The 23,087-nt window shown below is 47.1% G+C and overlaps 1 protein-coding gene across 1 annotated transcript in view; it reads left to right on the top strand.

The window, feature by feature from the left end:
- Positions 1-23,087, top strand: part of SP110 (SP110 nuclear body protein) — a 42,349-nt gene extending 19,262 nt beyond the window's left edge. The window contains exons 10-21 of the mRNA XM_037029340.1: positions 19-69; positions 2,520-2,585; positions 4,077-4,226; positions 7,338-7,406; positions 11,417-11,515; positions 11,907-12,049; positions 12,868-12,912; positions 18,294-18,409; positions 19,700-19,808; positions 20,091-20,162; positions 20,668-20,808; positions 21,844-23,087. Of these exons, the coding sequence (XP_036885235.1) occupies positions 19-69; positions 2,520-2,585; positions 4,077-4,226; positions 7,338-7,406; positions 11,417-11,515; positions 11,907-12,049; positions 12,868-12,912; positions 18,294-18,409; positions 19,700-19,808; positions 20,091-20,162; positions 20,668-20,808; positions 21,844-21,957 (1,175 nt within the window). The 3' untranslated portion in view covers positions 21,958-23,087. The remainder of the gene's footprint in view (positions 1-18; positions 70-2,519; positions 2,586-4,076; positions 4,227-7,337; positions 7,407-11,416; positions 11,516-11,906; positions 12,050-12,867; positions 12,913-18,293; positions 18,410-19,699; positions 19,809-20,090; positions 20,163-20,667; positions 20,809-21,843) is intronic.

Here is a 23,087-nt window from a genome sequence, read left to right as displayed (position 1 = left end):
GTTGTCATTTCCTTCTAGATCCCCTGGATAATGGAAGCAAACTGTCTTTGGGGAAATCTGGAGAAAAGAGTAAGTGTAAGAACCTGTGTCTTCTCTGTCGGGGTGGATTCCGTGCTACGCTCATGGATGGTTACACCCTCAGGCTATGAAAGACGCCCAGGCCAGAAAAATATGTGCCTTTTTATAAAAGTGATTTAACTTTTTTTCAACATAAAAAATGTTCTACACTTTGCAGCAGCCAAAGTGTATTAGGATTTGCTTGCTGTGTATGCCAACAAACCGCCCCCTACCCTTGCCAAAAAAGAAAAAGAATAGTGCTAAAATAAGAGAGCTTATTACCCACTCCTGTGTGGAGGTAGGTGGTCAGGGGCTGGCCTCAAACACCATCAAATCCCAGGCTCACTCTTGGCTGTTGCTTCCCCATCCTCAGCGTGTGACATTTCCTTCCTGGAGGCCCAGCCAGTGAAAGAGGCAAGGTCAAGGACAGGCACACCTCCTCCACTGAAGGACTCTCTCTGCAGTTTGCATTTAGTTATTCTGTTACCAGTTCATTGCCAGGACTAGGTACATGGCTACACTTGGCTACATAAAAGGCTGGGAAATGTCGTATTCTAGAAAGACAAGTATCCAGCTCAACAACATCAAGGGCTTGACTAGTAAGAAAAAAAGGAGACCAGAGAAAGAGGAACAACCAGCAGTACCCACCCTGCAAACTACATTGTGTGGTGGGTTCTCCACTATTTCTCAGTCTCTTTCCCAGTCCCAGAAAGCTGCCTTCCCCTGCCTCTTGCAGGAGACAAGACAGTGATACTGGTTCTGAGCAGTGCGTTTGTGGGATGGGTTTTACTTCTGTTTCAAAACACATAAGATACACTACACAGCTCTCCACACTGTCTTCCCCTGTGGAAGTGTGTGGAAGGGGGAGGTGCCAAAGGCCCCAGCAGCAAGGGCCTCAACAGCATCCACAGAGGACAGCCGCCCTGGAGACACCATGTCCTGCAGAGCACTGTGTGACCGAGAACTACACTGTTCCATCAAGCCACTAAGACTTGGTTCTGTTTGTACTGCAGCTTAGCCTGTCCTGTCCTGGGTGATGAATCGTCCCTACTAAATTCTGCACACAGTACAGAAAGTTATTGATCAGGAAGTTAAGTTGACTTAATCTACTTCCCCCACCTCATTTATATGCCCTACAAATGTGCATACATTCATCATATATTATATAATGTACTCGTATATACTCATACAATATAGTGTATTCTATAAATACTTTTTCATTGCTAATTTAATACACATATCTCAATGTCAGTGTTACCTATTTTCCTTTCTTTTAGCTGCATTACACATTACCGTATGATTAGCGATTGAAGCAATCACTTATTGATGGGCAGCTAGGCTACTTCCAATTTTTATATGAAAATAGAAATCACATTCACATGTGTTTCTGTGTTTGCACAGTTGCCAGTAATTTTCTTGAAATTAATTTCTAAATGTGCGATCACTTGGTTTGACTCTTCGTACCTTAAAGTTCATGTGTGTCACCAAATTGCTCTGCAGAAAATGTAATTGCTTACATCCTCTTTAATAAGGCATGAGTGCCCATTAACTAGATCCTCATCAACATGGGTGAGAGGAAACTTCCTAAACAGTGGGGGTGTCCTGAAAACCAAGCAATGTAGTTTTCATCAGTAGTAGTCTAAAGATGACTTTTCAATAAATTTATTATTTGTATTTCTGCTTTAAAAAATTTTAATTTATGTGAAGTGGTGTCTTATTGTGGTTTTTATTTGCATGTTTCTGATGGCTAATGATACTGAGCATCTTTTTGTGTGTCTCTGGATCCTCTGTATGTCCTCCTTGGAGAAGTGACTGTTCAAGTCCTTTGCCCATGTTTTAATTGGGGGGGAATGGGGGAGGGAGGCGGGGAGGGCTGGAGTGGTGGGGGAAAAGGCAAATAAAATAAATAATAATAATAAATAAAATAAAAAGTCAAAATTAAAAAGTTTTAATTTATGTTCTTGGCTTATTTTTCTTGTGTAGTATTCATCTTTTGTATTATTTATTATGGTTATTAACCCTCTATAATTTACTATATTGAATTTTTTTCTATTTTTCGTTTCAATGTTGTAGGATGTTTTTTGAAGTATGGACATTTTTAATTTTTTAAATGGTCAGATCTATCTTTTACCTTTATGATTTCTGGCCTTGAGTTTGAGCTAAGAAATTTTTTTGTATAGCTGTAGCTTACAATAATTTCTTCAAGTCTTAAAAAACCTGGTTATAAATTTGAAAAAAGGGCCTAATTTAAATGTTAATAATTTAGTATATCTTTGTTACTTCCTGATTCAACCTTTTTTATTTCCAAGCGAAAAAAGTACTTTTTTTTTACACAGATTTCATGGTTTTCTGCTTCCCCAAAGTGATGAAAAGACAGAAATAAATTTATTTTTAAAGTATTGACATATCGAGTTTATAGATCAATATTCATAGCCATAAAAAACTATTTTTTCCTGTTTCAGAAAAAAAGAAAAAAACATGTAGCCGGTCAAGTTCAAAAACAAGACAGAGGAAAAGGCTCCCGAAAGGTAAGTGAGAGGAGTGAAGTCACCTCTCCCTTGCTCTTCATCAGGGTCCTCATTTAGGTGACAAGCCACATGGCCACATGGGTGTTACTGGCACGTGGCCAGTGCTGTCTCTGTCCCCTAGGCCACCCTGTCAAATGACTCCTCCTCACAAAGGGAGAACCCAGACACCCTGGAGTTTGTCACAAAGGGTTCTTCTCTTACCATTGGGAAGGAATGGGGCAGAGGTGGACAAGAGGCCTCAGACAGTTTTGAGATGAGGACTGTGTCCAGTGCACGTTCAGAGCCAGGAAGAGCAGACAAAGCAAACCGCATGTGCAGGCAGGATTCAGACCCCCAGTATCAAACTGGAGTTAGATCTGTGCTCACTGAGCCTTCACAACCCCCCGAAGGGATTCATACCTACTTACCATGGATCTACTCTGACACTTGTGTTATTTTTGTACGTGCAGTAAAAATTCATGAAACTGCATTTTTCTGGCTCCTCGGTCCTCTCTATTGTCTTCACCATCCTGTTCGTCTCCCCACATTTTTTCCCTCCCTGCTCTCCATTCTCTCTCCTTTCCTTTTTCGAGGTTTGCTAGTGCGGGAGGAATCTCTTGGGTTCCCTACCATATGGGGGCCTGGGGTGCTCTGTGAGGGAACCTCATCTCAGCCCCCAAAACATGCAGCATCTCATGAACCTCACTGCTTTGAACATAACCCACTTTTTCGGCTTGGTTTCAGCACCCCTCAGCCTTGAAGGTGAGGGGACTCAGATGTCCTTGCCTGCCCTTCTCCAACCCTGGTCTCTTCGGACTCCCAACCCCTGTGCCTCCCTAGGCTGGAGGAAATTTGTGGCCTGTCAAATGCTGGGTTCTCTGTCACCAGTGAATTCTAGGCAAACTCCTCATGCAGAAAACCTCCAAACTTTTCTTCCTGGGACATGAAGATCATTTTTGGAACTTAGAAATCCCTTTCACTCTCAGCAAGTTCTATGTTTCAGGATGTATATTATCTCCATAAAGGTCTCAACTGAGTCATGACTTCTCAGTTCTAGCCAGCATCAGCCCTTTCCCTGAGACTTACTGATAGGGAACCCTGGAACCTTGTGATTTAGGAGGATGCAAAATGCATAATTCTGGTATCTTTAAAAATATTCTGCCCGTGTCTAGTCTTTCAACACAGGTCAGTTGAGTGGAGGTGGATGCCAGGCACATGTCTTAGGTCCTGGGAACTCAGGGAGCAAAACAGACGTGGAGTCTACTTTCTCACCGTTACACATGTAATTAATAGACAAAAAGGAGCTGAAGGGGGACAGAGATCGGGCAGGTGTATTGTGGGGAAAAAGAGGATTATTTGTAGAGACACAGTAAGATAAAAGTGAGATCCAGGGATACAGGATTCCGTGACAATGTGGGGACAGGGAGCATGAGAAGGAAGGTCACTATGGGGGAGAAGGAGGCCCACTGGGGACCCCAATTGAAACTACTCACAAATCATTCTTTGGGCCAGGTACTGCCTTACCTGGGCAGAGAATCCAAAAGAAGCACCAAGCAGTGGATCAGGAGTCCCAGAGGAAGGACAACTCAACTAGCACCTTGAAGATTATGACAAGGGCCCAAAGAAAAAAGATCGAAGGTGCTCAGACATCTGGACCTGAGGGTAAGGCTGGTGACCAAATCTGCCATTTGACGGCTCAGTGTGGGAGGGTCTAGTGCAGCAGGCACAGGACTAGGGGGACGTGAGACGTTAGTACTAGAAGGAGGGAGCAACATAGACAAGAAGAGCATGAAGACAGAGCAAGGGTCTGTCGGTCTGAGCATGGTGTTGTGGCACGAGTGTCTGTTTGCAATATAGCCTCTCCTCTAAGTCAGCTGGGCACCTGCTCAGCTGGCCTCCTGCCGAGCAGCCTGGGACCAAAGAGTAGACCAGAGTCACACACAGTAACTATGCTATTCTCTCAGCTTTTATTGAATGCAGGTTCACTCAAAGTAGACCATCAACGTACATTAATATCCTACTTGCACTCTATTGATGTAAGAGGAATATAACACACACGTACAGCAATCAGTTGGGAGATAATGAACCCGAGTCCCAGAGTCTCCATCTGCAGGTCTAGGAGTCAGCATGGTGGGCATGGGAGTTGTCAGTGTCCTGCAGGGAAGGACCTCCGGAGCCAGGTGGGCAGCAGGGCAGGCGAAGTCCTCAGTCCAGCAGGCAGAGCCCCTGGTGGCCGATGCCCAGGGAGATCGGCAGGGCAGGGAGCAGCACTCTGGTATGTGGAGCCCGGCTGTCTCCACCGTGGTCTGGAGCTGCCTCAGTTACACCTTGAGAGTGGTGCACTCCACCCTTCTGGGTCCTTTCCGTAAATGTCTTGGCACCCATGATGCCAACTGTGGGATTTGCTCAGGAGCTTATGGGTGGTACACGTCTGTTCTGCTGGACACCCCTGCTGGCCAGTGTGGAATCTTCCCAGGAGCCTGGCTGTGGGTGGTCCCGCTGACACTGCTCCTCTGACCATGTGTGCAGATATCGTAGGTGTGGCTCCTTGACACACATCTCTGCTCTGGCCACGTGGGCAGACCTGTCTCCTTGCCACAAGTGTTTACTCTGACTCAGGGAATTTTCCTCTTGAACCGAAGTGTCATGGCTGACAGACAGCCATTTTAGTTAGCTTAAGTGACTCCACTTTGTTTTATATACTGTATGCTATTTTAATTGGACCAATGCCATTCTGTTGGTCCTGCTGTCCACATATTGAAAGAAGTAAATGTGTCCCCAAGGTGCAGTTGACCTCCACTAGGCACCGTGGACTCACATGACCGTTTCCCAGGTCCCACTGTTTACCTTTCCGCTCCTGAGTCTGAGTCTCCTCTCCGATTCCAGCTGACCCAATGGGGAGGATCACCAGTCCCCACTCTCAATAGTATTTGTCCATGGTTAATTTCCAGAAGTGAAGTCAATTAGTCAATTAACCTACATATTTAAAATTGGCACCTAGTGATGATCAAATTGTTGCCACTTTAGGCACCCATTTACATCATGGGGACGCCCTTTTTCCTACACCATCACCAACACTTGAAATAATGAGACTTTCTGTTTTTTACAAATTAAAAGCAAAGAATGGCCCTGGCTGGTGTGGCCCAGGGGACTGGGGGCCAGCCTATGAACCAAAGGGATGCCGGTTCGATTCCCAGTCTGGGTAGCCGGCCAGGTCTCCAGTAGGGGGCGCACAAGGGACGAGCGCACATTGCTGTTTCCCTCTCTTTCTCCCTCCCTTCCCCTCTGTCTATAAATTTTAAAAAAATTTTAAGCAAAGAATGCTATTCTGCCAGCATTTCCCTTTGAATTTCTGTGCACCGTGCATTCGACTAAACACGCTGGGGCAGGTTGGGTCACTGCTGACCAGCATTTCAGGAGGTTAATGCCCCTGCCCTGTGGACTCAGGAACAGCCATGTGGTCTGACAGGAACAAAGAAGTGTGGGCAGACAGGAGAGGGTCGCTTTCAAACCAGAGCTTTAAGAGCCCTTGTGTCGTCATTCTCTCGGCCACAGAACCAGTGACGTTCTAGGCAGAGGCTTCTCTGCCCCAGGGTCCATGAGCGTCATTGACATGGGACCTCACCTAATGTGCAGTCAACAAACGGCATCAGCCAGAAGTAAACCTGTGTTGTTCCAAACCGGCGTTCGGCAAACTGTTTCTAAAAAAGGGACAGATAATAAGTAATTTAGGCTCTGCTGGACTTACGGTCTCTGCTGTAGCGATTCAACACTGCCATTGTGGCATTTGTTTAGGCATTTGTGACCCATTACCAAATGCCTAAACAAATGGGCCCGCTGTGTTCAATAACATGTTAGTTACAAAAACAGGCACTGGGCCTATTTGGCCCTCAGGCTGCAGTTCGTTGACCCTTCTAAATAAACCTCCGAGGTTTGGGAGGATCCTAAATTACCAGAACCTGTTTTCCAATCAATTTTTATTAGAATTTTTCCCTTTGGGGGATCACCTGTTCATGTACACCCATTTTTATATAAGACTATTTATTTTTTTGGTTTAATCAAAATTAACCCCTTGTAATCTTATTGCAATTTCTCTTATTTTGTTTTTGTCATGGAACAAGACATTTTTGGTTGTGGAAATGGTTTTTAAAATTTGAGTTAGATAAATCAGTTTATCTTTTCCAGTACGGTTTATGCTAGAGTTTTACAAAGCTGGCATTATTGGCACACTGGGCCAGACAATTCTCTGTTGTGGGGGCTGCACTGTGCACCACAGGACGCTTAGCAACATCCCTGGCCTCTACCAATCGGAGGGCAGTAGCACCTGCCTCCCAGTCACACACACACACACACACACACACACAAAATCCCAACATTGCCAAATATCCCCTGGATGCCAAATCACCCCGCACTGAGAATAACTGCTTTTTGCCCCATACTTCTGCCTTAAAAAGCCCTTTCTGTATAATATTTATAGGAGTAATCATTTATTAACTTCTAGTATTTGTATGAAATATATATAAACACGTTATACATGTTACTATGCATAACAATTTGAAGGGTTGACTTCTGTAATATTTTAGTCTCCTTATCCATTAACATAAGTTTGCTATTTTTACTTAGTCGATGCTATGATTTTCCTTTCTTAAGAATTCATATCTATCTTTCTCCAAACTGGAAGAAAAACATGAGAAAAATTATTTCAAAGTAGTTCACATATAAAGCATGTACATGTATGTTTCCAATTACAGCTGACTTCTTAAAATTTTTTAGAAAAGAAAATGAAAACAGATGTCTGTAAAAGTTCAACAAAGACTCCGCAGAAAAACATTCCCCAGAAGGGTAAGTAAAAGAGAGGCAGACCTGCCCTCAGGTGCCCTGCCAGCTGCTGAAGCCTCCGTTCTCCCTCCCCTCCTCTGCCTTCCCTCCCATTGTCCCTGTCCCCCTCCTAGGTCTCTTTTCCACTCACGTGTGACACACCCCCAGTGAATGACAGCTGCCCACCCCATCCACCCATGTCTGCCCAGGGAAGCATTCTTCAACACCCCAAAGACCCCAGAGTGATTCAGGGAGAATGACCGAACCCATATGTCAAGTTCTAATAAAAACTCCCACTTTCTTTATTCTAGGAATTGGAAAAACCCTAATCCTAACAAAAGGGTTCCCACTTCCTGTGTTAGCCAGGGCTGGAGGACTGGTCTCTGAGCGTCGGGCCCTGGGCTTGCTTCTGCCCCCTGGACTCTTCTTGTGCCTGTTGGGGCCACTGTCCTCTCCTCCTCCCGCTCCTCCACTTTACTTCTGCTTTCCTAACTTACGTCCTCAGCATTCTCTCTCGTCCCCCTCTCTTTCCTCTCTCTTTTGGCACAATCCAGGTTGGCCTTTTTGCCCCATTAATTTATGATTCAAGTATAGCAGGTGCTAATCAAGGTAGGTCTCCAGACCGGGGTCACCTGCGAGCCTGTTTGTTACAGGGCTGGACAATGACAGAGCTTGTACATCAGCTGTGACTCAGAACACACTGCTTTGGTGGCCAGACCTCCCCAGTCAAGAGAGCAGTGCTCTGGCTTCTAGCCTGATCAAGCCCCTGTCTCGACAGAGGCACATGCGGAGTAGAACTGGTGTGACATGCTCACAGACAAAACGAGGAATTAACACAAATTGAGAGCCCACATGGAGCCAATCCCCCCACCTCGGGGGTCAAGAAACAGAACCTAATCCACTTTCATAATCCAATCCCTACCCACACACCAGCCTGATTTCTCAATGCGTAGGTCCCTGGGACACCACATGCGTCTCCCTCCTTCCTGCGGGACTTCCCAACACACACCCCCCCCACATCCTCATCCCTCCCTTCGATACACATCCTCAGGCTGCACGGTGAACACAGCGTTCTTGGCCCTGCAGGCAGCGGTAGCGCCTCCTGCTGTGCCTTATTGGAGCCCTGCGCTTTTTCTCCGCCCCTCATCACAGTGGTCATTAGCTGTCTCCGTCAGTTCTACTCACTGTGTGAAAGTCAAATGGAGTCAGGAAGGCCTCCTCCGTGCCTCGCACATTTTGTGCGAAAGTAACCGTCAAGTCATCAATATTGTATTCATTCCTCTTCATCAAGGTGAACACCAACATCAGGGCCTCTATTTACCTGTACGATGCACCTGCGTGAACTAGGAAAGGTGCTGCTTACGTACTTTCCCCACATCCGCCAGAGCTGATTTCTGAAACCACGGCCTCTTCTGCCCTCTGCTGGCAGATTGTTGTAGGAAGTACAGAGATGGATTGTATCTTAGAGGCAAACCAAAGCCCACTCCAACGTGGAATCCTGGCTCCGTGCACAACCCACCCAGCCATACACAGAGGCCCTGATCTCAATATAAGTGTGTACATCACTTTACAATTGTCAAAGCACCGTACTATTTAATCCCCAAGCAAGTACGAATTCAGTGCATTTTACAGAGACAGTTAGAACAGAAAGGACTTGCGTAAGCTAAAATCTTCCCATGTCAAGTTCTTTGCTCTTTACACTGAGGAAAAAAAAAGTACCCCTGATCTTTTTTAAAAAACCACTAAAAAATGCAGGCAAGAATCCAGGCAAACACTGACAGTTACCCACCAGCATCGGCTTCCCCTGCCTCCTTAACATTTTTGCCCTCTCTGTGACATCTGATTTCATGCAGTGTCTCCCTGCTGTCATCGGTTATGTGACAGGGACTAGTGTTGAGGCCCTTCTGATGCCACGGCATGAACACTAGACTAAGACGGCCCTCTGGATTCCAGCGCCAGCCGCCCCTCATGACACCAGGAATTCTCTCCAGATCCAAGCCTGCACCCCCCGTTTATAAAGTGGGGATCATCATTGCCCCCCTGTGGTAGACTGCTGTGAAGATGAACAGTGCAGTGTGTGCACTGATCGTGAAGCTCCCAGATCTTAGCCCAGGTTGTGTCTTTCCATGTAATTCTCACCTGGGGCCCTTTTCCCATGTTCTGTAAGAATTCTGGGAGTTGGTCTTCCTGATTGCTACGTAGGTTTTTTTCCATTCTGTTCTTCTTTGTCTCTTGTGGGCTTTTCTTTTCATTTCCTCCACGGTGCTTTCTGTTTCCATGAATGCTTTGCTCTTTAGTTGCTTGCATTTCATTGCAGGCTCCTCCCGCCGGCTCACACTTACTGATGGTGACCGAATCCATGCTGTGGAGCTCCAGGCAGGCCTCGCCCAGGGTCCCATGCTTACAGGACTGCTCACTCAGATGAGTGGAAAGGCTGAGCCAACATATGTGGGGGAACACACCAGGAAGTTCTCTCCCCACTTAGGGACAGGGTGGTCGCTCCGGAAGTGATTGTGTACTGCTTATGCCCATGACCCTGCCCTTTGGCTTGCTGACCAGAGCTCCCAAAGTCACCCACTGCTCCTGCATCTGCTTATAAACAAATCCGGGTCACCTGTGTGCATTGGGCTCAGACTTACTGTAGGAGTTAGGGAAGACGGTTCCCCGAGACAGAGAACTGGAAGGTCCCTTTGCCAAGCTAACTCCCCTTGGGGTTTACAATGAAGGCCCAAAGTGACCTGTCACGTAGGCAAATCCCCCACTCAGCTTGGGCAATGGTGACACACATTTATGTGACCTTCCTGGTGAACTGCAAAGCCAGGAGTACAAGCCCATCCAGTCTGGCTCCCAAGGCCGTGCGCTCTCCACTGGGCCGTAATTAGCAGGCAGAGTCTGGAGGCCAGTGATGGAGCAGCCACTCCATGCAACGATGCTGGCCAGCTGCTGAGACAAAATTCTTCCCACCCCCTCATTCCTACTTAGCCTGGCGACGGCCCCCACTCCTCCAGGCCGGGCGTCCTCTGGGGCTCTGTTGGGGGGACCATCGCCTCGCTTCTCGAGGATCTCTCCTCTGTCATCTGGTTCTTTCTGGTTTATATCTTTCCCAAGTAACTCATGCTTTCTTCGCCATTGATGCTGCTCTGTTCTTTTTTCAATGATATCCTTGTTTTTCCATACATTTCCCTTTGGCTCTTTCAGTAAGTGCTGAGACAAGGGAGAGCGTTGCACCTGTGGTTCTCCCAGCCTCACTCCAGGTGTAAGTGTGCCACTCACACAAACCGTGGACAGCCCCTTCCCCTTGCCTCCAGGGAACAGCTGGCCATCTGCCTTTAATGAAGTCACCCACAGTGAGGCTGGGGGTAGGGGGAGCAGAAATTGCTGCTGTCCCTCTTAAATCCTTTTAAACTGCTTCCCCAGATCCCTACTCAGGGTCCTGAGTGGCCAAATCTCTCCATGTGCAATTGGCAGATTAGTCCAGAGCTCTCCAGGGTTTTTTCTTACTCATAGAGAAAGGAACAGGGCAGTGATGAAATGGGGATAATAAAGCAAACGATGAAGCCTCTCAGGATTCCCTCAGTGCTAACTGCCTCACTTACCCCCTGCCCTCACTGGAATCAGCCAATAATTTCATAGGCAAAGACCTTTTCTCCAGCTGGGTGAACACGGAGAAACATTCCAAGCAGGCAGCTTCCATCAGCACAGTGGGAGAAGCAGGAGGCATGACAAAAGAATCTGAAAAGAACTGGCTCTCCTGGGTGGGATGGTGTGTGTTAGGTGATGGCCCATTAGCTTGTGAATTAAAACACAGCCACCCAACGGGGTTGACAGAAATCTTTTATTCGATGCAGTGTTGGCAGGAGTGGTTTTGTGTATCTAATCTCCCACTCAAAATAAATCATCCCTGCCTATTAACCAGAGAGTGTTCCCCAATGCCCTTCATGTCGTTAAGACTGTTGTTAGAATTCGTGGGAAGGTGAACTCATGAGGGAGATAGCATGAAGAATGAGTGACGGACTGTGTTCTTCTGCTTTCAGAAACACCCGAAGATGAAACCATGGATTTGCAGTCTCTTAACTTCCCCGTGACCTGTGGCGCAGCGAAAGGGGTTTTTTATCTAAAGAAAATGAAAAGTGGTGCGTTCCTTGGTACTCTGCGCTTTGGATCCCCTGGATGAAGGGATCACTAGAGGGGAGGAAAGTAGCCTTGTGTGCAGGGAGTGGAGTCTGCAAATTAGGCTGCAGAAGCAGGGGGGAAGGTTTCTGAAGGAGGAATTTTCAAACTTTTCCATGTCGTGGTACCCCTGGTAGCCAGGCCACTGCACTCCCACATGGGAGTCATCCATCCATGGATGCCGTGACACTGATCATCATGTCCTTGCCACATATAGGTGGCACCAAAAATACAAATATTCTCCCCCTCCCTCACCACTCTGCCAGGTCTTAGGGCTTCCTTCTGAGAGCCTAGCGGTTTGGGGTGAATTCAGGATGGCAGTGGGTCATGAGATGGGCCGTTTTTGCCTTCCAGGATCCTCAGGGAAGTGCATTCAGGATGAGAAGGGAGTTTGGTTGACACCATATGAATTTGAAATTCAAGGAAAGGGGAAAAAGTCAAAGAACTGGAAGCGGAATATGCGTTACGGAGAAAAGACCTTACAACAGCTAACAAAGGTACTAGAGTGATGAAGAGCAGACAGATAGTGGGTTTAATTTCTTGAAGCAGGAGTGACATGCTAATAATGGAACTGTGAAGAGATTCCCATTAGGATTCCACAGCACAACCGAGAAAGAGCTACACCTTCATAGAAAAGATGTGGGTGGTAATGTTAAAAACGCAAATTAGTGCTGGTGGTGGAGACCTTTGAGTGCAAGCAAAGGGTTTTGAGGTCAGGAGAGGTGTAAGAAGTTTTGCCTGGTGTGGGGTAGGGTGGACTGGAAGGAAACTGGATGAAGACATACACGTGAGCCATCATAGCTTCCCAATATGTCCTACAACCACTAAGCACCTCCTCCAGGCCCCGTTCCAGATGGACCCCTTGGCGGAGTGTTCCCAGTCCCTCCTGTCCATGGTGAGTCTCTCCTCTGTGCTTCCCAGCACACTCACTGTTCCATCCGTGAGCAACAAACGAGGGTACTCGTGATCCCAACGCGAAGGCTCTCAATTACACTCAAAAATGATCTCTGGGATGAAACCACAGGGTTTTATCTGGAGAGGAGGAAATGCAAATTAAAAGGAGTGGGTGGGGAGGGGACTGAGAAAAAAGAACTGGCAGATCTTGGGTTTGAGTAATCGAGAAAGAAAAATGATTTTATCAAGTCCAGAGGAGGAATCGATTGGAGGAAGGAGCTCATTTTTCCTTTAGACACCTGGGGTTTGAGACCCAGTAGGATGTCTAGGTATAAAGATTCATTAGGAAGTAGGAACTTTGATCATTACAAAAGAAAAGCCTCTGGAATAACCTAATTCTTTGACCTCTTCTCTCTTTCAGGAAGGATTCATGGTCTGTCCTTCAAGAATAAGTCCCGAGAGAGAGGTAAATAGCAAGTGACTTTCTACCACATTCTCAGTCGCCAGGTGGTGGACTTTCCAAGTTCAAAGGCTCACCTTCCAGTCCTTGAGTGCCCCAGCCCCAGTGAGCTTCACATTTAGACACTCTCTCCAAGTCGACCACTTTAGCTCCGTGGTACAGCACGTGCCGCCAGTGTTTTCGTAGCTGATTTGAGATAAGGAAAGAAATAACTCTTTAAAATAAATATCAGGACCAAAGCTGATGATGTACATGTGTTGCCGACAAAGATCTGGATATACGGATGATTACAAACCCAGGGTGTCAGAAATGGAGTGCTCTTGTTCGAAAAGTAAACATGATATTGAAACAGAAAAGAACAGAAAGGGCAAGACGGTCACCCTTCATTGAACACCGATCATCCCAGTTCCACACACTCTGTATCAGCAGCACCAGAATGGAAGCCTGTGCTTCAACTAAGCTTTGTCTCTGCAGAGCCTCCCTCCGGGGGAAAATGACAGTCCACTGGCTGTACCAGCAGCTTTTTCTCAGCCTTCTTTGCTTGCTTAGATGCACCTTCCAAACTCAAGTCCCATTCGTGGGCTTCCCATTGGGTATGAACCCCCAGCAGACGCAATAATAGCTCCTGCCCCATCTTGCCCTGTAGGCTCCCCTGGCCCTCGGTTGGATCCATTCAGAGTTGGTCAGGCAGTGGTCCCCCCCTCCATGCCACTTCTTGTATAAACTATCTGTTCCATGATGATTTGAAACACCCTGATACAAGAGATGTTTATCATAGCAAAAAATCAGAAACTACAAATGTCCATCAGTATTTTAAAGTAACCTAAGACATCTTACAGAATGGTGTTTTTTAAATGAATGGATTCATGGGTAAGGATTCATCTGCAGTCAGTGGGAAACCACACAGGGGCGTTGAGGTCAGGAAAGCTTTCGGAAGCTCAAACTGCTGGTAATATGTGTGGAATGAACNCCTGATACAAGAGATGTTTATCATAGCAAAAAATCAGAAACTACAAATGTCCGTCAGTATTTTAAAGTAACCTAAGACATCTTACAGAATGGTGTTTTTTAAATGAATGGATTCATGGGTAAGGATTCATCTGCAGTCAGTGGGAAACCACACAGGGGCGTTGAGGTCAGGAAAGCTTTCGGAAGCTCAAACTGCTGGTAATATGTGTGGAACGAGCCCATTTTTATTTATGTGACTGTGACTTTTTAAAAATCTGAAAGAATTGGCTCTGCTGGGATGGGGTTACAGGGGAAATTTGCCTTCCAAATTATACATTTACGTACATGTGGAATTTTTATGATGACCATCTACTACTTTTGTAACCAGAAAAAAAAGCAATAAAGATAATAAAAATCAGATCATTCATGAATGGCCCCAACATAATAGTTTCTTCTTACTCGTAATGCCATGTGTCAGCACATGATAGCCTGGGGCACACATGACCCAACCTGCAGTCCCCCCTGTCAGTGGCCCCATCCGGGTAATGAGAATCAAGTCTAGTTCTGACTACAAACGGACCAACTCTGGCCCTTCCCTGAGCTTCCTCATCCCCTGTGTCACTGCTGTGCGGCACTATACCCAGTCCTCACTGGCGTGCACCTCTGTACATGGGTACCATCAAGACATCAGATGCTGATACCACAAACGTGTGTTTTGTGGCTTCCCTGCAGGGTGTGGGTCTCAAGGCCCAAGGCAAATGGGTGGCCCGTGCAGAGTCCCGGCCTCAGGGCTCGTGAGAACCTCCATTTCCAAGGGGCCAGCATGCAGGCACGACGTGCCATCCTATGGGAGTGTGGGGCTGACAGAGACAGTTAAAAGTAGGGTGAGGATTCTCTTGCTGGGCCAGGGCCTGTCTGGCTTGAACTTTCTACTAGAGCTGAGGGGAGAAACCCACAGCTTTTTTATCAACTGGCCCAGACGTGGCAACAGGGGAAGAGAGGCCGTGGGGTTTGACGCTGTCGGCAGTCTTCCTGAAACCCAGAGTCTCGGTCTTTATTACAGAACATGATTGTGGCGCTGTATGTCCTTCCTCTGTCATTTCTCCATCACATCACGCGTGTGCTGGAAACAGTTTCACTCCAGAGCACAGGGTCGCTGGTGCCTGGGGTTGGGCTCAGGACTCTAGACTCAACCAGCATCTCAACTAGGGAGAGTGAGTAAGTCTGGGCTCCCTGGAGAACTGGCGTCTGCACCCCGGAGTAAGGCAGAGTGGGTGTCCAGGCAGAGGGCAAGAAAGGCCATGGAGTATCAACCCCAAAGACACAGAAAGAAGAATGGAGAGTTCAAGGTGGGAAGGCCAGAAAGATCCACCAAACTTCAGGGTGGAGGGATCTCTCTTTGAGGAAGTCCTAGGGCCCAGGAAATGGAGGGAGCTGCTAAGAAGCCTCCCCAGTTAAGAGAAAGATGAACACCATCCCCAAACCGAAGGGAATTTTTGGACTTCCAGCCAAGATGAAGGCATAGGTAGCTAACCTCACCTCCTCACACAACCAAAGAAAGACAACAATAAATTTAAAAACAAAAAGTAACCAGAACTACCAGAAAATTGAACTGTATGGAACTCTAACAACCAAGGAGTTAAAGAAGAAACATTTATTCAGACCAGTAGGAGGGACAGAGACAGGCAGCCAGGCCAGAGAAGATGCACACCAAGGAGCAGCTGGAGGAGCAGGCCAGTGAGGCAGCAGCTGGTGGACCTGGCAGTCCCACATCTGCGTGCATAGAAACAAGGAGGAACAACTGGGGAATGAGACAGACTGCACAACCCAAGGTTCCAGTGTGGAAAAATGAAGCCTGAAAACCTCTAGCTGGAAAAAACTTATGGGGGTCGAGATTGCAGGAGAAACTCCCAGTCTCACAGGAGAGTTTGTTGGAGAGACCCACAGGGTCCTAGAATGTACGCAAACCCGCCCGCCCACGAATCAGCACCAGAAGAGCCCAATTTGCTTGGGGGTAGTGGAGGAAGTGACTGACAGCAGGTCAAGAGCCAGGTAAGTGGCATTGTTCCCTCTCCGACTCCTCCCCCACATACAGCTCCGCAACCAGCAATACAGGTTGTCCTGCCCTGGTGAATACCTAAGGCTCTTCCCCTTACAATGTAACAGCTGTGCCAAGAGAAAGAACAGATCAAAACTCCAAAAATAGAACTAAGTGATAAAGAGATAGCCAAACTATCATTTGCAGGTTTCTAAACACTAGTGATCAGGATGTTCACAGAAATGGTTGAGTATGGTCACAAAAGAAAGGAAAAAGTGAAGGCTATGCAAAGTGAAATAAAAATCTACAGGGAACCAACAGTGACAGGAAGGAAACCAGGAGTCAAATTAACAATTTGGAACAGAGGGATGAAATAAACATTTGACCAGAACAGAATTAAAAAACAAGAATTCAGAATAAGCAGGAGAGGCTTAGGAACCTCTGGGACAACTTTAAACATTCCAACATCTGAATCATAGGGGTGCCAGAAGGAGAAGAGGAAAGGCAAGAAATGAAAAACATAAGGAAGGAGAGCTTCCCTAATCTGGCAAAGGAAATAGACTTCCAGGAAGTCCAGGAAGCTCAGAGAGTCCTAAAGAAGTTGGACCCAAGGAAGCACACATCAAGGCACATCATAATTACATTATCCAGGATTAAGGAGAAGAAGAGAATCTTAAAAGCAGCAGAAGAAAAGGAGACAGTTACCTACCAAGGAGCTCCCATAAGACTATGAGCTGATTTCTCAAAAGAAACCTTGCAGGCAAGGAGGGAAAGAAATATCAAAGTCATGAAAGGCAAGGACCTACATCCAAGATTACTCTATCCAGCAAAACTCTCATTTAGAGTGGAAGGACAGATAAAGTGCTTCCCAGATAAGGTCAAGTTCAAGGAGTTCACCATCACCAAGCCCTTACTATATGAGCTGTTAAAGGGACTTATGTAAGAAAATGAAGATGATCAAAACTATGAACAGTAAAATGACAACAAAATCACAACTATCAACAACTGAACCTAAAAAAAAAAATACGAACTAAACAAACAACTAGAAAAGGAACAGAATCACAGAAATGGAGATCACAGGGAGGGGTATCAGCAGGAAGGGGGAGAATGGGGAAAAAGGTACAGGGAATAAGAAGCATACATGGTAGGTACAAAATAAACAGGGGACAGTTAAGAATAGTGTAGGAAATGGAGAAACCAAAGAACTTATATGTATGACCCATGGACATGAACTAAGGGTGAGAGAATGCTGGTGGGAGGGAGGGTGCAGGGCAGAGGGGAATAAAAGAGAAAAAAATGAGACAACCAGAATAGCATAATCAATAAAATATACTCTTTTTTTAAAAAAAAAGGGAATTTTTGCTTTTGCTGAGTGGCCAGTGTGGGGAATGGAAAAACTTTTCTCTCTCTGAGCCTTTGGCCAGATCCTCATGCCTGGGTTATGGACAGTTGAGGGTAATGGCAGGGTTACTCTCCTTAGAGGTGGCCTGTCCCAGCCCTTGGATCCTTTGCTCCAGCTCCTGATGATCTATTTCCTGCCTTTTCACCCCCCACGGTCCATTTGGGGGTGGGGAGAGTGCCGCACACAGGTATAGAGGAAAAACACCTCCTCCTGACCCCGACCTTGAGCATAGAGAAATTGGTCTCTTCTCCAGGTGAAGCCCACGCTGTCTGGCCTTGGGGGCTGGGACCACAGCCAGTACCTCACCCAGCAGTAGAGATGTCGTTTCTCAGGTGAAACACTGACAGGGTTTACTGGGTCACATTTTTAAGGCCACAAATGGCCCGTTTCACAGCAGCTCTGTCTCGGTGTTTGTGTCCTGTTGGTCAGCCATAGCATTAGGGGGCGTTCTCTGAGTTGCCCACACACTTGCCCAAGTTGGCACTCAGCAGGTGGGAACAGCTCCGACCCAGGGACAGCCTGGGTCAGGTACTAAGATACTCTGACTCGGCAGAAAAAAGCATTTCGTCTTTCCAGGTTTTCACGCGAGGGAGTTGCCTACAGCCGTGTTTTCTCAAATTGCACAGACAGACTGCCTGGGATCCTGTTAGATGTAGGTTTTGGTTCAGTAGGTCTGTGTTTCTAATCATCTCCCGGATGACGCTGAGGCCACCGAACTGTGCTGAGTGGAACGGGCTCACATGACCATCGAGTCCAGTCCCTTCTGGCTCTGACAGTCTGTGGTTCAGGTGGCAGTAGGACTGCTTTTGACACTTGGCTCTCCCAGGACGGAAAGGCCAGACTGGTCCTCCATCGCCATTCAGCCCAGACACCCTGGTCAGTGGAGCTGAGAGCATCCACTCTGAGACAGGCAAAAGCGGGGCATCCCAGAGCCCCACAGTGTTCGTGCTCAGTGGGCCCTGCTGATCCCAGCGGTGCCCGCATCATCTCCTCTTCCAGCAGCAAAAACCGGATGGATGTGAGGTGTGCTGCAGAGGGGGACGGCTGCTCTGCTGCAACACTTGTCCCCGAGCCTTTCATGAGGACTGTCACATCCTGCCTGTGGAGGCTGAGAGGTTAGTGAGACGCAGCCACCTTGTGCAGCCCGCACCCCCGCTTGGCCTCTGGCCTCTCAGCCCCAGCAGGAAGAGCAGGACCTGTGAGCATGGCGGGCGAAGGTGTGCTCAGAGCAGCCTGGTGGGGGGCAGCCTAAGTTCCCTCTGGGGTCGGTAACAGCCTTGTGTTTGTGAGTCTGCAGCTGGGCCACCTTGGCCCCAGCCTGCCACTACACTGTGGAGATGTCTTTTTTCCTTTTTTTTTAAGGTTTTATTTATTATTTTTAACAGGGAAGGGAAGGAGAGAGGGAGAGAAANTGCAGAGGGGGACGGCTGCTCTGCTGCAACACTTGTCCCCGAGCCTTTCATGAGGACTGTCACATCCCGCCTGTGGAGGCTGAGAGGTTAGTGAGACGCAGCCACCTTGTGCAGCCCGCACCCCCGCTTGGCCTCTGGCCTCTCAGCCCCAGCAGGAAGAGCAGGACCTGTGAGCATGGCGGGCGAAGGTGTGCTCAGAGCAGCCTGGTGGGGGGCAGCCTAAGTTCCCTCTGGGGTCGGTAACAGCCTTGTGTTTGTGAGTCTGCAGCTGGGCCACCTTGGCCCCAGCCTGCCACTACACTGTGGAGATGTCTTTTTTCCTTTTTTTTTTTTTAAGATTTTATTTATTATTTTTAACGGGGAAGGGAAGGAGAGAGGGAGAGAAATAGCAATGTATGGTTGCCCCTCATGTGTCCCCCCCTGGGAACCGGCGGCAACCCAGGCATGTGCCCCGACTGGGAATCGAACCAGGATCCCTTGGTTCTCAGGCCCGTGCTCAATGCACTGAGCTACACCAGTCAGGGAGTGGAAATGTCCTTTCTTAGGACTGCAGCATTGATTCCTGTCCAAGGGGAATGGGCACGGGAAATGCCAGCTGTCTGTGTTCTGTGCTTATTCATAAAAGGCCTGGCTCCCCCACTTTGCTGCATTTTCAACGCCCTGATGGGGACCGAGGGCCTCAGGGGTCAAGGTCCAGTCTGACATTCAGGCCTGGTGGGCAGGGCTCCTTGTGCCCCCAGCAGCTCAAACAGGGAGAGGAGGCTCCACCACCCACCCTGACATGGCCCTCCACCTACTGACCTCCAGCTGCTACCCTCGGTGGGAGGAGAGTCACACTGTCGGAGCCCTCCGGGCAATCTTGGCGACTCTGGGAAATGTCCCTTTCATGCCCCTGCTGTGTCCATCAGTCATTCCTGAATGAAGAAAAGGGGCAGCCGTAGGAATGGTGCCTGTTTCTGGGCGTTGCCTTACTCCCTCTGCCCGACCTCTCAGGAGCCCGTGGAGTTGCACCTTCTGCAGGGTGAAGGCATCTTCAGGAAATCAGCAGGGTCTCGGGGAATCTGAGGCCCGGGCAAGGCGGATGGGGCCTGAGGAGCAGCTGGTGAGTCAGATTCAAACCCCAGGCCACCTTGTTTCTGTTCACACGTGACAAGTCCGTCATAGGCTCAGGGAAAGGGCACCTAAGGGTGGCTTGCTTCTGAAGGTGGTAATTCATCGCGCCAAAATGGCATCTGAGTAGAATTCAACTCTGCTCAGGGCTCTTAGACAAAAGCAGACAGAGGGCCAGTGTATCTGGCCGCTCCCATGTGCAGGTCTGGACGCCGGCCTGGCTGCCCTGCCTACGAGCTACATTTCTCTTTAAAGCCCTCTTGACATCTTACAGAAATGCGAGTTCATCCTCTTGAAGACCTACTGTCATCCAGAAAGCACCTTTTTTGCGAAGACCCCACATAATGTAAGTCACATTCAATGACTCTCACCCTCCAGTCACCTCTCTGATGTCAAACTCACCCTAGAAACTTGGAGGACAAGTCCTGCAGATGCTACTGTCCGCAGGTGCTAGCTTCACCTGCCTTGGGTCCTGGTTTCACCTTCTCTCTGGGGGCAATGTCTTTCTTAAGGATAGCTTGTGGATTAAGAGCTCAAACTCAGAGTCAAACTGTGGGTTCAAGTCCCAGCTCTACCACTTTGTTGCTGAGATGTCTCAGGTGGGTTACTTAACCTCTCCATCCCCGGGTTCCCTCATCTGAAGTGGGTGTAATTTTAGCATCTATGTCACAGGGTCATTGTGGAGATCACATGTCATTATAATGGCAGTGCTTAGGAAAAAAGTCTGGCATATAGGTGTCAGAGGGTATTATTATTATTATTATCCTGAAAGTACAGACTCGTATTTAAGTTGGATCCATCCAGTCCTGATGAGTGGGCTGACGCCATGCCTTTGGTGGCTTTGTCCCTAGATTCTAGATTACGGTGAGCCCTTTAAGGAATCCATGTGGTTGGACCTGGTGAAGGAAAGGCTGACTTCGAAAGTATACACAGTGGCATGGTTCGTACGGGACATGCGCCTGATCTTTCACAACCATAAAATATTCCACAAGGTAAAGGACTTGTCCTGCTTCCTTCTCGTGTCCTTTCTACTTTCCTCTAACTTCTGGATGACAGAATTGTGCAAGAATTGTACCCATTCTCTTTCTGGAGATGGCTCAAAAGACAAAGATTATAAGAAAAACAAAAGCAAAAAAAAAAATGTCTGCTTCCCAGGGGTGGATGTCGAAAAGAGCCACAAGCAGGACACGGTGCCTGAAAAAATCCACGGAGTCCCCAGGTGGGCGGGCTGTTCCAACTGAGACAGTCCATCTCCCCCAACCTCCTTGTTCAAACTGAGAGGGGCCGTTCATGCTTCCGTTGTTCTTCATGCCCCAGAGATATATAAATGAATGAATGAATTAAACAAAATGAAATAAACTTCCAGGATGCTCATGCTTGGTCTTCGTAACCTGAGTTTCCCAGTGGACTCAGGCATCATCTGAAACTGTCCACAGATGTCGCCTTCCACTTTCCTTCAAAGGGAGAGACAATTACTTGAGTCGCTTTGCAATCGAAGGCATTCTTAACTTTAGTTTCTTGAGTTTCTCCTGATATTTACTCTCCCTTGTCCTGACTTTTTCGGGGAGGCAGCTAAGGAAGATGCTCCTCTGCACCCAGCCTCGCTCCCTCCTCCATGCCACAAGGCGGCACCTTCACAAGCCACAGTCCGTCCATGTGTGGAGCTGGAGCTGGCGGGGTCTACCCAGGGAGCCCCTCCATGCCTGACTCAGTCTTAGCCTTGGAGAACAGGAGGGTCATCCTTGCTTCAGAAAGCCGGCTTTCAAGAAATGCTTTCACGTTACCCATTTCACAGCAGTTTCAGGCTTGGCAGTGATCAGATTCAGCTCTTCAGTGCAGACCACCTGTCAGGTCCGAGTTAACAACCAGACAGAGCCTCATCGGCATCAGGGAAGCAGCAGCATCTCCCCACCATGCTGTCTGAGTGCTGGAAGAGGGAGGGTGGGGCTCCTAAAATAGACACGTGACTCAGCGGTCCTCATCCTTGGTCCTTAGACATCTGTGTGTTTGCTTCTTTTCTCTTTTAGGCTTTCAACTGTGGTCAAGTAGGACTGGATTTAGAGACAGAATTTGAAAAGGCTCTCAAAGAGATGTTTATTTTTCATGAAGCCAAGGAGAAGAGCTCCCAGGCTCCTCCTTGACCCCATTCTGGAAGGACTGAGGCTACCCAACTTCAGGATCCAGACGATGTGACCCTAGTCATCCTCAGATTGCCCGTGGGTCTAGAAATGTGGTCAGATGTCCTCTGGACTCCAGTCCAGGCCCTTCACAACATTATCACACCCTCCGCCTTTGTGCAGCTAAAAAAGTCTTACCTCACACCTACAAAATTGAGGACTTCCTTAATACCATTAAATACCCATCATAGTTCACCTTCTCCTCATTTCTTATAAATCTTTTTACAGTTAATTGTTTTTGGTTTATTTGTCTCTTAAGTCCCTTTTATGCTGTCAGTTTGCCAACTTTTTTCCTTGCCATCTATTCATTGGAGAATCTGGGGCCCCTGTCCCATAAAATTTTTCATATTCTAGACTTTTCTACACCCATACCACTATGAAATATTCATTAAGTTGACCTAATTTGTGTGGAGTTTATTTGTTTCTGTTGCATATTTAATATATCATTGCAGATAGGATATTTTTAGGATTTTGCATTTGTATTTATAAGTGAAATTGGTCCGTAAATTTTTGTATAATGCCATAGTCCAGTATAGGATTGTCTCCACTTGAGAAAATAACATAAAATTTTCTACCATTGTATACATTCTGGAATAGTTTATAGTGCTTTAAATTCATAAAATTATACAGCCGAGAGTTCTTTAGATAGGTAGTATTGACTGTTTTCTCTGCTTTTTCATGGTAATTAGACTATTCAGATACCTATTGCTTTTTGAATCAGTTCCACTTTTATGTTTTTCTAAAAAGTAATCCATTGCATCTGTTTTTTCATAGTTGGCCTGATTTCCATCTTATTTCATTTTTTCCCTTTTGAATACTTTTGTATTATTTTTGTCTATATTTCTTTGTTTTTTATCTTCTATTCTGGAGGCGTGATGACAGTTTTTAATTCTTCTAATACTTACCTGAAAGTTTTGTAATTTCATTTTAACTTATTTTTTCAAATACCAGAGACAAAAATGAAATGCCTTTAATGTGCCACATGTTTAAGTGAAACTGTCAACTTTGTGGCCCTCAGCTCCCTAATTCTGGTCTATCTGCTGTTTTACAATGTAGATATTCATTATTATTATTAAAATATTATCTTCTACTCT

This window comes from Sturnira hondurensis, unplaced genomic scaffold (genome assembly GCF_014824575.4).
Source record: "Sturnira hondurensis isolate 20B ecotype Veracruz unplaced genomic scaffold, ASM1482457v3 Scaffold0020237, whole genome shotgun sequence".
Classification (NCBI taxonomy): Eukaryota; Metazoa; Chordata; class Mammalia; order Chiroptera; family Phyllostomidae; genus Sturnira; species Sturnira hondurensis.
Note: the sequence above shows the minus strand (reverse complement) of the source record. Positions and strands in the feature narration are given on the sequence as shown.